An 18395-nucleotide genomic window follows, 5' to 3' on the forward strand; every position below is an offset into this window, starting at 1 on the left:
ATATACTTCTATTAGCATCTATAGCAATGACGATCAACAACGTAATATCATACTTTCCATAGACATGAGTGTCGTCTATGGATATTACCGGCCGACAATGCACAAAACCATCAATGGCTGGTTTAAATGCCTAGAACATATATCTGAATATGTATTCTGGTATTCCCGAACTCCACTCAAGCTTCCATTCAATAACATTCCTAGGGTTAAAGTGTTGTAATGCAGCCATGTACCTGGGTAGAGCGGCAAATGACTTATCCCAGTTACCATAAGCAATTTCAAACGCACGTTTACGCCCGAGAAATGCCTTTATTGGTTAAATACATCCATATACCTGGTGGACAAATGTTATACACTCTTTGATCTTGTACCTTATGGATGCTTTAATGTGTGGAATCAAGACAAGAGAAATTAAGTCAACATTCAAGTTAAAATGATTACCACTGAATGTGTCCATTTCATAATTGTGGGTGCCTATGTATTTTCCTACAATCCATATATTTGTTTTCAACTTTCTCGTATGCAGCATCCAATTATAACCTTGAAACCATCTACGACAAATAACCTTGTATACTTCAGGAGATGACTCATGAACCACGATCTCACAACACTCTTTTATGTTGTACATTCTCACCGCCCTGCTTAGGCGCGCTTTATCAGCAAAAAGCATGCCCTTTGACAACACCGTTTCTCTAGATTCATCCCACATTGTTATCCGAATTTTTTCAAGTTCCCTTGTGAGGGCATGGACATCCGGCATACTTGGCAACTGATCAAGGTAAGGAATCACCCTTGAATAAAATGGCACATGGGACTCGTACACTCTTGGTCTAACGGGAGGTGGAGCATGCTTCCTCGTCAAATCAGGTTCATCATTCTCGTCCTCATCATCATCACCCTCATCAGGGAAGGGTGTGTTATCTCCGGACTCATCAGCATTGTTGTTATAATCACTATCATCTTCCTGACTCTGCGCATCTGCCAAATCCCGATTAAATATGTCGTCTTCGGGCAATTGATTAAGGACCCCTTCAAGTTGCTCATTTTCACTGCACAATCAATTAAATAATGAGTTTCCCAGATTCATCCAAATTTTATAAAAAAATTTATCACTTAGTTTACAAATTAAAATGTGTTGATATCCCATGATGCACAATATCCTGTTGCTGATGACTCCCGGTTGGACCACCATTATCCAACACACCAAAATTAGACATGTTCCAACTGCCCGTTGGTTCATAGCTTGTAAAATTCATATCTGACCGGTATCCCATGTGGAATACATGAGTTTTAATACAAATTCAACACATAAAAAGAAACTTCGTAATACAAAGGAAAAATGAAGTTTACCACTCGGCTTGTGGATTATGTAAACTTGGGGATAAATTATGCCATCGCTCCTCATTCGACCGTGGAGATAAGTTTAGGCTAAACGCTTTTACCTGGAACCTGTTCGGCTAAAATTGCTCCAAAAAAAATTACCCAATGATTGAGGGATATCCCTTCTTTGCGGAACCTCATTATTACGAACGTCTTCAACCATGACGTACATTTCCAACATTTTTATCACAAGAAGTTCCCGGTGTTCATCCGAAGTCCTCAAAAATTCTGTCAGAGTTTCATCGCCTTCGATGTTAAACTCAGCATAACAAGCAACCCCTTGCGGAGTAACAAAATACGGATATCTCCTAGTTACTTTAATATTCACTGAACGTTTGCTCACACTCATTTTTTTACATAACAATGATACCAATCTATCGTACTCCATTGTAAGTGGCAACATAACATGACACTGTGGAGAACAACTATACCGTATTATTCTCCGCCACAACCTCACCCCCCAATATAATAAAACTCTAATTTTTCGCTCTTCGGACATTATAACAAAATGCAAAATAACTTAACGAACAAATATTTCGAAAGACTTGAAGGATGCTAAATGGATTTTTACCATATTCTGAAACTACTTAAATAAGAAAAAACCTAGCCGAGGGAGTACAATTATTTGATGTATAACGCATCCATAATATGCGCTATACCCATATGAATTATTGGTGCGTCAGTTAAGTGCATATGACTTATTGGTGGGGCACCATTTTATATATAGCGCGGTTATTCACCACGCTATACCTTAACGAACAAAACTGCTATTAAGATATAACGCGATGAATACCGGGCTATATATAAAATGATGCCCAATTTATTTTAATCTATTTGTGTTTCTTGAGTCCAAATGAACCATACTTTGATTTCGTAGTCGCAATATGTGCACTTGCCTCGGTAGGATGGTTGGTGACTTGGTTTCCCAAATAATCCAACTTGGAAGGTATGTATCCAATGTAATTTTGTCAATAATTCCAATCAATTGGTGTCTCCCATTAGTATATTGATTATTCCCATGCCCAGGTACTTCGTATATAGTCGGATCTCGTGTTTGTCTCTCTCTACTTAATTTGCTTTAGGTATCGCTAGTATTTTTTATTTGGAACTACGTGGCTAATCGTTCTTCCGGTCTGAAACTTTAACTGCTGCAAAACACGCTTTCTTGTCTTCATTCGGTTAGTGTTAGTGTCACTTTTGCAGAAATTAAAGTACACTGAGCTGATCAATGACTAGACAAGTACAGAATATTATTATCACTACTAACACGAACACTAGACTTTCTCCTCAACTAATTAAACCTCAAACTTGGATACCCTTGTTCTACTTTTGACTTTTTTATATGAATTCTGTTAGTCAATCTCAGTAGGTATTGAAGAAACAATTGCATCTTGTGAAATCTAAAGAATCTTGAAACCCTTTTACTTTTTCTTTATAATGGAGCGTTATGAGTTTGTGAAGGATTTGGGTTCTGGTAATTTTGGAGTAGCTAAGCTTGTTAGAGATAAAATTACCAAAGATCTCTTTGCTGTGAAGTTCTTTGAAAGAGGCCAAAAGGTCGCAGTATTTGATGCCATCAGTTTATTTGGGGATTTTAGTTACGTATTTATTTTTGGCTATAATCACCAATTTTCTCTTCTTTTTTTCTATCTTTCGAGGTCTGCAGATTGATGAACATGTACAAAGGGAAATTATGAATCATAGATCATTGAGTCATCCAAATATTATCAGATTCAAAGAGGTATAGTACTCAGCCTCTTACTGTTGGAAATAAAATATTTTTCATTATACCTACCTTCTCTTTTTCACTTGTCCAGCTTGCATGTTGCACACCCGTTAAGAAATCATTATTAAGTATTTATTTTGCAAAATTATCCTTATTAATGGTACTTTTGAAATCTTAATTTGACTACTGGTAGTTCGATTAGCTTGGGAAATAGAAAAAATAAGTACTAATTAGTTATCTCTTCATTTGTTAATATAGACACGTAGAAGGAAAAATTTATTTAAATATACTGGACAAGTAAAAGGGAATAAAACTTAGTTCTTCCGGTTCGTCTTCAAAGGATAACAGTCTTTTATGTTTGGGAACAATTTAACTATAAACTTTCTTTTTAATCTTAATGACATACTTTTATAGTCAAAGAAAAATCTCGTGGCATGTTTAAGAAATAAATTCAGAAGTCTTTCTTTCTTTTTTGAACGCCGTGTCTAGTGAAACTACGTCTTATAAATTGAAACTGAGACAGGGAGTATTTATCTTAGCCGATTCCTCTGAGAAGTCTAGTCTGTCTACATACTCTGTTGCTTTGAAAGTGGCTGGTTAAGCTACTTTAATTTTTAAGTCGTCTAAACCATGTATGTAGCATTGTAACCATATATTTTCTTTCTTTATTTTTTTTTTAAAAATTTTTTGTCACAGCAATCTTGTCTTCCTTCTTTCTTCCTTAATGTTTTTCTGCGCGTACAGTGTGTGGTTTTTCTTAGCCAGTTCCCAACTGTCGTTGTTGCTCTTGTTTTTGAATTCTTTTAGAGGGTTAATTGTGAGTAATAAGTTAGTTCTGCCTCTATTTTAAAGGACTCTGCATCTTGCAACCAAATGCAACTTTTGCTTTTCATGAAATTGGATTTACCGATCCTTTTGATGATCTCTTAATTTGTTTGTGCTGGCATTCCTGATGACTGCTAGCCAGTGGCGGAGCCAAAATTTTTACTAAAGGGAGTCAAAATATAAAGAAATAAGCTCACCAAGAAGTCAAGGGGTATCATTATATAGTATATATGCATATTTTTAAAAAAGTTACCGAGTTAAACAGTGTAATTTTTCGACGAACGGGTGTCGGTTGACACCCCTTGGGTGCATGTGGCTCCGCCACTGCTGCTAGCAGTAGGTTTAGCATGAATGTATTTAGCAGCAAGTACACTTTTCGGTTCTGTTTATGGCTTTTTATATGAATGGATCTTCACCTCTTCCAGGTATTGCTGACACCTACTCATCTAGCAATAGTAATGGAATATGCTGCAGGCGGAGAACTCTTTCAGAGGATTTGTAAAGCTGGAAGATTCAACGAAGATGAGGTATTAGACGATAGTTAGAAGATTCAATTTGCATTTTACATATTTCTAGTGATTAACTTCTGACAAATAACTTGTACTTGTCATCTTCGGATCTTTGGTGCAATTTCTTTTTTTTTTTCTTAGTGTGGGTTACGGGGGATCATGCTTGTTGTTTACCCGTCTTCATTCCTGAGTACTGACATCTTAAAACTTTAAACGGAGAATGGATATGCTTCTAAAATTTCTCATGTTTTGAGATTGTTAATTCTCGTATTTTTACATGTATATGTATGTATTTGTCTGTGTATAACGCGCACGCACACACACATGTACATACTAATACTGCTTAGTGCAGAATGCTTTCTATTTAAACTTCAAAGTCAGCTGGTAATTAATTGTGTACTTTAATTTGTTTATATATTTTATTTTTGGTCAGGCCAGATTCTTCTTTCAGCAATTGATATCAGGGGTTAGTTACTGCCATTTCATGGTAAAACATTAATACTTCTCACACTCTCAAGTTTCAACTAGTTTGAGTTTTTCTTGGACCTATTATGCTACGGAGTATTACTATTTGGCTGCAGCAAATCTGTCATAGAGATCTCAAATTGGAAAATACATTACTGGATGGAAGTGCTGCACCACGAGTCAAAATATGCGATTTTGGTTACTCCAAGGTCAATAATCTTTTGGCAAAAATTATTTCTGACTGCCATTCTAGACTTTCTGTTAACATTCCCGATCAACTACTTTACTTGTTTGCAGTCATCTGTCTTTCATTCTCAACCCAAGTCCACTGTAGGGACACCAGCTTATGTTGCACCAGAGATCTTATCAAAGAAAGAATATGACGGAAAGGTGCTAATTGTTTCTGATCTTTCACCCAACATTTTCGTAATGTTTATGTAATAAAAATGCTTACTCCTCTTTTTAATTCTTGAATCTATAGGTTGCAGATGTTTGGTCTTGTGGAGTTACTTTATACGTAATGCTGGTTGGAGCTTATCCATTTGAAGATCCCAGTGATCCAAAAAACTTCAGAAAGACCATTTCTGTGAGTATATGAAGAATTACGTACACTTGTGATAGATAGTAAAGAACTTGATCTGATTTATAAAAAGAGATAAAAAACGAACTGTTATATTTTGAATGTTGTAAAGCCTATTTTCTGCAGCACTTTGATTGAGTTAATTTTTCATAACAGAGAATATTTAGCGTCCAGTACTCAATTCCAAAACATGTCCACATTTCCATGGAATGCGAGCATCTCTTATCCAGGATTTTTGTGGCAGATCCTGATAAGGTAATAATACTCTTTTGCCAAAAATTTATATCATCATAAATCTTTTATGTGAAATGTTGTTCATAACTGTTTGAGCGACACGATCATTAATCAGTTATTACCTTGTCATCTCAGTATATCCTATCGATAATCACAGACCTTGATATTCAAGTTCTCATTCCACTGCATTATGCGCGGACATGCCTCCATTTTTAAATGTGTTCGGAGTAGTCCAATAATATTGTTGTTTGCTGAATTCTCTTGTAGAGAATAACCATTCCGGAAATTAAAAAGCATCCCTGGTTTTTGAAAAACTTACCTGTCGAATTCATGGAAGAAGGACGACACGAATGCGTTGATGTAAATAACCCGAGTCAGAGCATGGAAGAAGTATTGGCAGTAATAGAGGAGGCAAGAATTGATTTGCGGGTTCCTAAGGTTGTAGCAAATTCATGTGAAGGGAGTATGGAACTTGATGAATTAGATGATGCTGATATAGAAGATATAGAAACAAGTGGTGATTTTGTTTGTGAAATGTGATGTGTGGGCAATGTTGTAACTTACCGAAAGAGAATGAGTTAGAATGCTGTAAATTCACTTCCCCAATGTTGTAAATTCCTCACTCCTCAGCAACTGACTGTGAGTTCTCTATGTGCTGATAGCTTCTATTTTTTACTAGCTAGGTGGAACTTCTTTCCTACGTCGGTGCAATTGAACTTATAACTTTCGACGCAGAGCATAAATTTATGTCTAAAAATTAACTAAAATTGCAATAAATATTAGATATGAACCCATAACTTTAAAAATATAATGTGCTCAACACCAAAAATTGTAAAGGTTAAACCACTAGTGTTTAAATCCTGGATCCAGCTGTGACAACAAACAGAAATTCAGGAAGTAACATGTGATTTTTTTTTTTTCAAAAAGGAAGTTTTACAAGCAGTAATAAGACTTGGGAAAAGAAAAAGAAAAACAAAGAATGACTCGATGAAAAAATTGAAGTATGAAGATTACAGTTTTTTCGCCTTACTAGTTGAACAAATTACGTGCGATTTCTACCTCCAAAATCGGACTGGACATAAAGTTGTTCTTGCTATTTAGACTTAGTTCAAGAGTTTTAACTAACATTCATCAATTGTAAAAGAAAATTTTACACAATCAGGTTGCATTTATGTGCTGTAGCAGGCAACCTGGTTGGATGATCCCACCGTTTTGATTCAATCGCTACATTAGTTAGGAGTTAATGGTAAAGAGGTAGAAATGACACCAGGTAGCTAATCTAAGGGTTACTATTTAGGAATTAACCGATGCATGCTGAGTTTTAGTTTTTCAGTTTAATTTTTCGGGACACAAATGTCAAGAATTATTCTGAAAATAAGATTTTTAGTTCAAATTGTCATGACAAGATAAGTACGGACTAATCCCTAAATAATAACAGTAAGAATGAATGTTTGTGCACTTCTCGGTAAAGAGTTTGTAATTGTACCTTTCATTTTAGAGATGCAAGTTCTAAAGCATTATTATCACTGCGGATAAAGTTCGACGGGTGGATAAAATTGAATTTCAGCCTATAGAAATAAGAAATTATACCCTTAATTGGACACAGACATGGCATTCCATTTGGAGCAAAATAAATTAGTCCAAAATAGCTCTAGAAAGCCGTCCACTAAGATAAAAAAGTATTTAAATTGTATAACAGAGTTCTTTTAAATCATATAACAGATTACGTTTAAAACTCATTTGCGATCCAACAAGCAGGTGAAGACCATCTTCCATTTATGTACATATGCTACATTAATTATGCCCTTTCTTTTTGTATATTCAGTGGCAGAGACACCTTGAATCAAAGTAGTGCCATCCGACATTGTTTCATATTACTTATTTTTGTTTATTACATTAACAAAATTAATATATACACACATGCATACATACAAAGGCTGATTCACAATTTATGTTTAATTGGTTCAACTTTTAAGATTTTAATATTAAACTCATTGTATTGTTAAAATTATGGGTTCAAATTTAATATTTGTTGAAATTTTAGTAAATATTTACATAAAAATTCATACTTTGTGTCGAAAATTATGAATTCAATTGAACAAGACTTACATCCGCCCTTGCATACATAATATCGCCCTTGCATACATAATATATTAGGTTGCCAACATCAATAGGAAGTAAAGCCTTCAATAGCCCACAGCGCCAGATTAGAACTTGTGTACAAGCTGAATTATAATAATAGATCGACACTATTCAGTAAATTACATAGGAAGTATAATTTTTACTCAAACTTGGTCTGGTTTGGTTTTTGTGACCTTCTTCAGGCTGGCCTTATATTCACCATAGAAATAAGAGGCGAAACCCCAAAGACACATAGCTAAAGCCATCCACTTTTCTGCATTGAAGCTTTCAGGTAAGAACATCACAGCAAATATTTGCTGTACTGGAACTAGAAGAGAGTTAAATATCCCTGACAATAGAGCTGAGGAGCTAAAGATCAACCCAAGATTTCCAATAATCATAATTTGCAAAGCTATTGCTGATAATGCTAATATCATATAATACTTGTTCTGCCCCAGTCCAAATGCTTCAGCCTCTCTATGGATGGTCTGCATATATTTTAAAAAACATAATAAAATGCATGAAGATATATATACCACTTGATTATCTTTGAAAACAACTAGATATGTTAAAGCTTTATACTTTTCACTCTAAATTAAACCAAAAAAGTTCATGTCATTGTGACTCTACTTTTTTCATTTCATATTTCCACTATTTATGGCACTCTTTCTTCTTTACTTTTGAAGATCCCGTCGTGTGATTATCTTTGCAAAGAATTAAATAAGGGATCTTTATAAAAGCTTATGTTTCACTCTCAACCTAGAAAGTTCTTGTCATTGTTACTCAACTTTTTTCCTTTTATATGTACTATATATTTCCACTACACCGATAATATTCCCTCTCTTTCAATACATGTGATATTGTTTGAATTGGCGGTTTAAGAACTAAATAAAACTTTTGGTCAAAATATGTCATAATTTTAGAAACTTGTGTCCTTAAACATGACATAAAATATTTGTATGGTTATAAAAAAAATTTATTGTGTATATACCGGATAAAGTTAATTGTTTGCAAATTTAAAGTGTCATTCTAAAATAAACTAACAACTAAAGCGTGTCACATAGACGGAGGGAGTAAATATTATTTTTATATAGTTATCACAACTTTTAAGAATTTTCTTTCATCTAATTACTTTTCAACTTTTGAATATAATATGATGTTTTCTGTATCAAACTAATTTATCATAGGATAAATAATTAAACTTCTATATGATAACTATGTAAGCCTTTTTAAATAACTTGTTATAACATATTAAAGAACTACTCTGATAAAATGGAGGTAGTCGTACGTTATTATATCTACATGCCTACTGCAATTTTAGAGACAAATATAGCCTAAAAAGATGTTAAATTAGGAGTAATAAAGTTTTACCTGAAAATCTTTGTTGATAATCATGGCGACGACACAAAACAAAGTGGAGAACATAGATATAAGAAACTGCATTTGCATGACAAGATCAAACGTAACAGCAACTCCAGCTTTGATATGGCTATATTCCACTCCTGCGTTTAAAAAACCATGAAGAGCAGCACCAACAATTGTCATGACAAACCCTAAAACGTATTGACGATTCGATTCTCCTTTAGGCCTATCTCCATTCATGTGTAGCCCTAATATGATGGATCCGAATGTCATCAAAACCACAGCATTTACAGAATAATGTGTGAATTTATGTTTCACGATAAAATACGCGAAAATCGCCGTGAAAGCCAGTGATGTTGAAGCGAGGAGGGAGGAAATTGAAACGGGAAGATAAGACATGCCAAAAGTGTAGAGGTAGCTACAAACACCAAGAAGGAGACCTAATATAGCACTTGCTAATATTAGTTTTGGTGTGAGTAAAACTCTATTAGTTTCTGTCTTATTGGCTTTTCTTCTTTTTGCAAAAGAAATGGCAATTGGCAAAAGCAAGATTGGGAACCCTGCTGTAAGCCAAAAAGCTTGCAACCATTTTCTTTTTCCGCCATGCAAAAAGTAAATCCTAACAAGCATAACACCTGCTATTTGGCCAACTGCCAGGAAGATGCAGTTGATGACAATAAGCAGTGTTTTGATTGACATGAAATTCTTGAGTTTCCTAGGCTTACAGTTTTTTCCCTCTTGCTCTCTTTGTACTTCATCCATTTTTTTCTGCACGCTATAGAGAGATTTCTGTGAAATCAAGATATTTATTCTAGTTAGTGCTGCTAGAAATGAGCAGGGCTGCTTAACACCATTTGTGGCCTAAAGCCAATGTTAATAAGAGGCCCTAAACTTTATTTTTTTTTAAAAAAATCACACACATACGTGATATATATATATAAATAAATAAATTCTATTTTTCTAATATTTTGAGATACAAAATTATTAATAACTTTTTATAATCGATCTCTCCTAAAAATGTTTTAGACAATATTAAAATAGTTTTTAACTCTTTTATTTTAGTTTTGAACAACGTGATTCATATTTTTCGTGGCATTTTTAAATTCTAATAAATGAATAAAAGACAATATATAACTATGAAGTAAGAATAAAATGAGATGATAATAACACTTGAAAGTTATAATAATAGAATTTAATTCAAGAAAAATGATGACTTAATTTCAAGATAACTTTTTGCTCCTTCAATAACACAAAATGCTTGAAACTTCAGGAAAAACAAAAACGAATGCACGATATATGATATCAATAGTACTTTTAAGCTATGTGGGTTTTCGAATAATACTACACGTACAAAGTTATCAGACTTAAACCCGAAAAAAGTAAGAAAGAGAATATATAAGAGTATAAAGTTATGCGAGCGATTAACTCTTGGACAAACCAAGAAAGAAAATGAATAGTATAAAAATATGATTTAGTACTACATATTTTCTAATGAAAAAATGGATAAAAAGTAGAATATAATAATTTCACTTGTTAGATTTTTTGTTCATGCAAAAAAAAGGTTTGAAAGAAATTCACATTTATAAAAAGTATTACGCTCGCTTCAATTAGTTACACATCTATTCTTTCCTTTTATAAAAAAAATATCTAATTTCAGGTAAAAACTACTCATTATTTTCATAAAACAGCCTATAAACCTATTTTGGTATTTTAAAAAATGGGGCCTCCAAATTTGGGGGCCTCAAGCAAATGCTTTAGAAGCTTTACCCTATAGCCAGCCCTGGAAATGAGACTGCTCATTTGCTGAAATAATTAAACGGATAAGACAAAGAGAGAAAGCGTATTCTAACTTTTATACAATAATAATGTAAAAAATTCATACACTATCAGGTTACTTGAGAATAACTATGAGTAATTATTGATAATAATAAGTACTAATAAGTTAAATCAGGATATGAATAATATTTAAATGTCTAAAAAGATAAATGATTATTGTCAAATGGAGAGGCCGATTGTTGCACAAGCCACTTATGTAAAGGAAGAAAAGTAGAACATCCTAGTAATAAGCGACTAGAATATCGATCAAAGCATTGTTAATTATTAATTCTTGAATTTGATGAAATCTTAAAGTGTCAAAGTTAGATGTTCTATCTTCTATAAAAAAGTAATGCCAATAATGCTTATTGCTGTGGTTACTTTTTTGATTTACGTCACTTTTCTCTTTTTGTAATGTTAGATAATTTGGAAAAGTTTCAATTGTGAAAAAGTGGATTATGACAAGGATAACCACTACTCTACTACTTGTTTTTCGTACAAAAGAAAAATGTACACTGTTATAGATCATTCAATTATATGATAAGTGATATTTACTTACTTTTTTTTAGTTAAATCCATCCATCCCGGCTTTCCTCTCCTAGCTAGCTGTAGAAGTTTGACATGGCTCATATCTCGTATGTTGACCAAAAAAAAACAAAGAGAGGGATGCATAAACTTATAACGTCCAATTCTAATGGTGGTTACACACTTGCACTTGCTGGCTATCTTGCCAGTAAAGATGATTATATTTAATAAATCAACCAAAGTGCTAGTTGTTGTGAACAAAGTTGAGTGGGGAAGGAATTATGGGCCAGAAATGTCGAACGAGGTTGATCCAGTTGTGATATTTGGGCCAGAAGTTATAGTGATAAGAAGCACAATGACTAAACACTCGAATGGAACGCTATGACGTTATATTTGGGATCGAGAGGAGATACAAGGATGCGAATTATATTGAAGTCTCGGCTTAGTCTGTTCTTCTCATCTCCTTTGCTGAATTTGTTTCTCATCCCCTTTCTTCTTAGTTTTAGGTTGCAATTTCTATTTCTCATCTACCCTCTATTTCCTCTAATATTGTTTTCTACTGTTCTATATATTGATATTAGGTTATTGTAATTATATTTAGTGATTAATAGAGTCAGTTGGTTTGGGTGTAATATTCAGTTTGTTTCACTAGTAGAGCTGTAGAGGTGGGTTAGTAGGATAGATAACTACCATACCCCTAAGATAGGAGGACGTACTCCTCTCTTTACAGTTGGTCCTAGCTACTAAAGTAAATGAGGGAGACTCCCTTATATCACAATATTCTATATATACTAGCTAAGGTACATCAAAAGTGTACATAAGTTCTTCTAATACAATGTAAGAAAGAGTATGATTGTTCTTCATTGGAGCTATAACATGTTTGTACAAGAAAATAGTCATAATGAAGAAATACAGAGAATGTAAGTACTCAAAAAAGAACTCAAAAAAGAATGCATAAACCAATACAAATTCATCTTCATCAACGATTCTTATTTCTTAACTATTGTGCATTTACTTGCTTGGGACTCAAAAAAGTGCATGTGTTATATTTTTTTACGTCAATAGTTTGTTGATAAAACTATATAAATGATGTATGATTTTTTTACACCATTAGCAAGGACGGATTTATAGCCCCAATCATTGGCACATGAACCCGTGATTTTTTTAGTTAAATCCATCCATCTTGGCTTTCCTCTCCTAGCTAGCTGTAGAAGTTTGACATGACTCATATCCCGTATATTAACCAAAAACAACAAAGAGGGATAGATGCATAAACGTATAACATCCAATTCTAATGGTGGTTATTGTAAGGCCCCGTGAAATATTTTTCTAGAAATCGGGGTTCCGTGATGCCGAGGTAGACGTAGAGGTTAATAATAGTAGAAATTATTTGCGACAGGCTTGCGAGCCGCGATTCAGACTTTTTGGATTGAACAGTGCGCTGGGAGTTGAAGGAAAATATTTTGCAGGGTTGGGTATTTCTGCGGCCCATTATGCGGCAGAGTGAAGCAGCTATTTGGGCCATTTTTTATATCAATTTCGCGGCTAGTTATGCGACCGTACAACCATTTCGCGGGCCGCGCTTTAATCGCATAATCAGCCTTGGAATTTTGTGGAGGGAGGTTATGCGGCGCATTATGCGACCGCACAACAGGTCTTCGGGGCCGCATAACGACCGCAGAGTGAAGCAAGCTAGCCCAGTTCCGGAGCCCGTTTTTCGCGGCCATTTCGCGGACCGCAGAATCATTATGTCAGATCCTGTCTCAGGGCTTCAGTTTTAGATTTTTATAACCCGACCCTACTTCGTTTAAACATATGCCATAGTCCATTTTGAGAAAATATTCTGATACTTTTAGAGTGAGAAAGAGTGCTTAGAGTGCTTAGAGTGGGGGAGTAAACTTCAACCTATTATCCATCAATTCTTGCCCAATCATTAAAGATTAACAAGGAAATATTCATCCTTTGGGTGTGGGAGTTGTTATCTTACATGCATGTGTTATCAAGTAATGTAGGAAGGTTGTGAGCTAAAAATGGTAGAGAATGGGTTAAGGGATGATGGAATCTTTCGTAAAGGGCCTTAAAAACTTTAATGCACACCTAGTGCTTGATAATATGCTCAAATGAGCTAGAATCATGATCATCTTCCTAATTTTGGTTCAACTTGTTATATTTCTAAAATAGATTGAAGTTGCTAAGAATTCCGAAACGTTTTAAAAGTTTAAGGAAGCTCAATTGAGGTATGTTGGCTAAACCCCTCTCTTAGAATCGAATTCCACGGTGTTCATGTAAGTTACGTAAGACCCTAGTTGGTCATTATGAAATCGGTTATCCCGAGTAATCTTGTGTTGAGATATACATATTCAATATATGTTTCAAATGCATTTATTCATTCTATGTTATCTTTTGAGTATATATTCAAAGTGTGGTTGTGTGTGTTATAATTGTAACGATTTCAAGTTATGCTTGAGTGAAGGTTATCATGCCAAATTATGTGAACAAAATCTCTATATGTCTAAGACTCTTAATTTGCCCTCATGTGTACCTAAAAGCATTGAATTAAAGAGTCTTGTTGTCGATAATGGTAATGGTGTGTGAAAATGAAAAGGGGAGCATGAAATAGGAAATTCGGCCAAGTGCCAAGAATGATATTATAATTTGGCCATAAGTGCCGATGAATTGAATAGATGTGAAGAAAGTATGACGTGAGATGATTGATAGAAAAGGTAATGTCTCGGGTGAGACAGCCTAGCCGATCGGGCCATGATCGGATGCCATGCCGCACGAATGGTGGTGATTGTGCTGGAAATTGTGATTGTGGTTAATGTCTCAAATGAGGCGGCCAAGACGATCGGGCCATGATTGGACTCCGTGTAAAGGTACGGTGGTTTCGTGACTAATGGTATACTGGAATTAAAGAGCTCCCCACCTAAAAATATGGAAAGTGACTTGAAAACTTATGTGGTTCTTAACTTGATGTTTTGGTATTGTTTGAGGCTTCTACTAATATCATGATTTTCTCCATTGTATTATTGTTCATTCTATTGAAATGGTGTTTGGTTATACATATTAGTACGATTCGACAGTACTACCATCCCTTTTGCCGGGGGAACTGCATCAATAATGGATGCAGGTGGTTCCATAGCAGGTAGCATTGACCAGCGATAGCAGTACCCCTTCCTCCAAGCAGACTTGGTGAGCCCTACCTCATTCCGGGGTCATGTATCTTTTGTATATTTTGTTATCATGTTTGGAGGTATAGCCGAAGCCTTGTTGTCGGCACTATCATGGTACTCCTTTGTATCTTTTAGAGGCTCCGTAGACATTGTGGGGGTTGTATGTCGGTGTTGGGGGAAGTCAAACAATTCATGTTTATATTTGAATGAATCACTTGTTCTACTTTAGCCTATAAAATGTGTTTATTTTGAGATATTAAAGATGAAGAAACTAATAGAAAGGTTTTGGTATTGTATTCATGATCTCCCTATTGTCTATTTAATGAATATATGTCACCTATTTTTCCATGAGTGAGTTTGGGGTAGAAAGTATCTAGCAGGATTGCTCGGTCGGGTTCACTCGATTGAGCACGAATCGCGCTCCCCGAGTTTGGGACATGACAAATTTGGTATCAGAGCTTAAGGTTTTAAAGTGTCCTAGGATGTCTCAAAGCCGTTCCTAGTAGAGTCCTCCTTATCGGTGTATTGTCGACCATATCTATAAGTTGGAGGCTTCTTGGACATTTAGGATTAATACCCTTCTTTGATATTCTGGATCGTGCGATGAAACAGATTGTGAAACTGATCCTCCTCTAACTCGTGCATTCCTTTAACTTTCAGTACATGACACCTAAGAAGAGAGCAAGAACTGGCCAAGGAGCTAATGCCGCCGAAGGAGTGACAGTTGACCCTTTATTTGATGATGTGGGTGAATACCCGAGGGGTGGGGATAATCCCCCGACTGCTATAATGCATGATTCAACTACACCTGACTAGGCCATACTAGTTCCTGCACCTACTGAGGGTGCAGCGATTCCTCTAACTGATATTTCGATTCCACCTCCATCCCCAGCTTCTGGTTCTGGTATTTCCGATGGGGATGTTAGGGGAGCCATCTAGATGCTGACACAGATAGTGGCTTATCAGGCCCAGATATCAAATGTTGCACCCACTTCTTCTAGCCAACAAGGGGATTCTAGTGGTTCCAGGATGAACATGTTTCTTCAGCTGGATCCTCCGGTGTTCACGAGTGCTAATCCCGAGGAGGACCCACAGGACTTCATTGATGAGATGCAAACGAGATCTCTAGGTTATGCACACTACTAAGATGGAGGGAGTGGAGTTGGCCACCTACCGCCTACCGCCTGAAAGGGGTGGCCTATTCTTGGTTTGAGCATTGGGAGGACTCTCGGGAGGAGGGGAGCCCTCCAGCGAGGTAGAGTGAGTTTGTTGACACTTTCATGGACCATTTCTTAGCTGCTGAGACTAGGGCAGCCCGTACCGCAAAGTTTGAGACCTTAAACAAGGTAGTAAGAGTGTGTGGGAGTCCCACATAGAGTTCGTGCGCCTGTCTAAATATGCCATTCTCATGTTTCCTACTATGGAGGCTAGAGTGCGTCGGTTTGTGCATGGCCTTAGCCCCTTGATTATCAATGAGGCCGCTAAAGCTGCCTTGTATTCTGATATGAACTATGGGAAGATTGTAGCATTTACTCAAGCTACAGAGAACCGTAAGTTGAAGAATAGAATGGAGCGGAAAGGTAGCAGCAAGGCCCGGTCTGCAGGCAACTTTGCGGAGTCATTTGGTGGGGGAAGATTAACTTTTAGGGGAGGGTCATCAGGGCCATCCCAGTATTTTGCTTAGTCTTTAGTTAGTGCACCGCCAGCTGGGCCCAGTCAGCAGCAGGGGAGTCATTTCAAGCCCAATCAGGGCAGCAGGGGACCCCACCAGCAGGGCCGATCAGGAGGGAGATTCCAGCAACAATGGAGGTGCCCATGACCCAGGTGTGGGAAGATGCACTTGGGGATATGTTACATGGACCTACCTATATGTTACGGGTGCATATTGAGTGGTCATATTCAAAGGGAGTGTCAATCATCCCGCCAGGGTGCGAGCAGGGGCACAACACAACCATCCAGTTCTACAACTACTACATCTTCAGCTCCCCCTCCAGCTCGAGGCACTCCAGCACCCGCATGATGTGGTGCATCTAGGGATGGTGTGCAGAGTTCGGGAGGACCCAGTCGTTTCTATGCTATGAGTGGTCACCAGAGTGCAGAGGCATCTCCAGATGTTGTCACAGGTATATTGACTGTCCAATCTCATGATGTACATGCTCTTATTGATCCCGATTCTACTTTGTCCTATATTACCCCTTATATTTCTATTGAATTTAGGATAGAACCGGAACAACTTCTTGAGTCGTTCTCTGTATCTACTCCGGTTGGCAAGTCTATTGTAGCCGCACGAGTTTATAGGGGTTGTGTTTTCACGGTACGTGGTCGGGACATCGTGGCCGATCTCATTGAATTGGGAATGGTCGATTTTGATGTAATTATGGGAATGGATTGGCTTTATTCATGCTTTGCCAAGCTCGATTACCGAACTAGAGCTGTGAGGTTTGAATTTCCAAATTAGCCTGTTGTTGAATGGAAGGGAGATAATGTGATGCCAAAAGGTAGGTTTATTTCTTACCTTAAGGCCACGAAGATGATTAACAAGGGGTGAATCTATCATTTGATCTGGGTTACGGACACCGATGTTGAGGCACCTACACTCGAGTCTGTGCCAGTGGTGAATGAATTTCCGGAGGTCTTTCTTGATGAGCTCCATGGGATTCCTCCATTGATGTGATGCCAGATACGCAACCTATATTTATTCCGCCCTACAGGATGGCACCAACAAAATTAAAGGAGCTAAAGGAACAATTGAAGGATTTGTTAGAGAAGGGTTTCATCTGACCAAGTGTGTCACCATGGGGCGCACTAGTTCTCTTTGTGAGGAAGAAAGATGGATCACTGAGGATGTGTATTGGCTACCGGTAGCTCAACAAAGTCACAATCAAAAACAAATACCCATTACCCAGGATAGATGATTTGTTTGATTAGTTACAGGGTGCTAGGTACTTCTCCAAAATTGATTTATGGTCCGGGTACCACCAATTGAAGATCAGGGAGTAGAATATTTCGAAAACAGCTTTCAGGACCCGGTATGGGTACTTTGAATTTCCGGTAATGTCTTTTAGGCTAACAAATGCCCCGACAACTTTCATGGATCTTATGAATTGGGTTTTCAAGCCTTTTCTCGATTCCTTTGTGATAGTGTTCATTGACGATATTCTTGTGTATTCACAAGGTCGAGAGGACCATGCCGATCATTGTAGGGCAGTTTTGTAGACTTTTCATCAGCACCAAATGTACGCAAAATTTTCAAAATGTGAATTTTGGCTGGAATCTATCACATTCTTGGGTCATGTTGTCTCCAGAGAAGGAATTAAGGTTGATCCTCAAAAGATTGCAGCGGTGAAGAATTATCCTAGACCTACAACATCAACCGAGATTCACAGTTTCTTGGGCTTAGCAGGGCATTACAGGAAGTTTGTAGAGGGGTTCTCTACTCTTGTCTATCCATTGACTAAATTGACTCAGAAAGCGGTTAAGTTCCAAAGGTCCGATAGTTATGAAAGGAGCTTCTAGGGGGTACAGATGGGTTTGTGGTATGTGTACTCCGTATTAAATTGACTCCGTTGAAATCAAGATTGACTACGGCGCTGGTGTTGACCCTGCTAGGGGGTACAGATGGGTTTGTGGTATATTGCCATGCTTCAAGGATCAGGCTTAGGTGTGTATTAATGCAACAC

General features: G+C 36.7%; 2 protein-coding genes across 5 annotated transcripts; one reads left to right on the forward strand and one right to left on the reverse strand.

Moving 5' to 3' along the window:
* Positions 1–2301: 2301 nt before the first annotated feature.
* LOC107829367 (serine/threonine-protein kinase SAPK2-like) lies at positions 2302–6368 on the forward strand. 4 transcript variants are annotated; one of them, XM_075231083.1, is made up of 9 exons: positions 2302–2326; positions 3047–3121; positions 4357–4458; positions 4874–4927; positions 5022–5114; positions 5203–5295; positions 5387–5491; positions 5642–5740; positions 5987–6368. In XM_075231083.1, the coding sequence occupies exons 2-9, from the start codon at positions 3074–3076 to the stop codon at positions 6257–6259; spliced, it is 867 nt and encodes a 288-aa protein (XP_075087184.1). In that variant the 5' UTR covers positions 2302–2326; positions 3047–3073; the 3' UTR covers positions 6260–6368. The 4 variants fall into 4 exon arrangements, with proteins under 4 accessions (XP_075087184.1, XP_016512318.2, XP_016512319.1 ...); XM_016656832.2 differs by lacking the exon at positions 2302–2326 and adding an exon at positions 2431–2558; XM_016656833.2 differs by lacking the exon at positions 2302–2326 and adding an exon at positions 2566–2937 and having other exon boundaries at positions 5855–5992.
* Positions 6369–7808: 1440 nt separating this feature from the next.
* Positions 7809–10081, reverse strand: LOC107829366 (purine permease 1). The gene is made up of 2 exons (XM_016656830.2): positions 9212–10081; positions 7809–8328 (listed from the first exon to the last, which is right to left on the reverse strand). Exons 1-2 carry the CDS (start codon positions 9962–9964, stop codon positions 8005–8007), a joined length of 1077 nt encoding a protein of 358 aa, XP_016512316.1. The 5' UTR covers positions 9965–10081; the 3' UTR covers positions 7809–8004.
* Between the last annotated feature and the right edge of the window lie 8314 nt (positions 10082–18395).

This window comes from Nicotiana tabacum, chromosome 15 (assembly GCF_000715075.1).
Source record: "Nicotiana tabacum cultivar K326 chromosome 15, ASM71507v2, whole genome shotgun sequence".
Taxonomy (NCBI): domain Eukaryota; kingdom Viridiplantae; phylum Streptophyta; class Magnoliopsida; order Solanales; family Solanaceae; genus Nicotiana; species Nicotiana tabacum.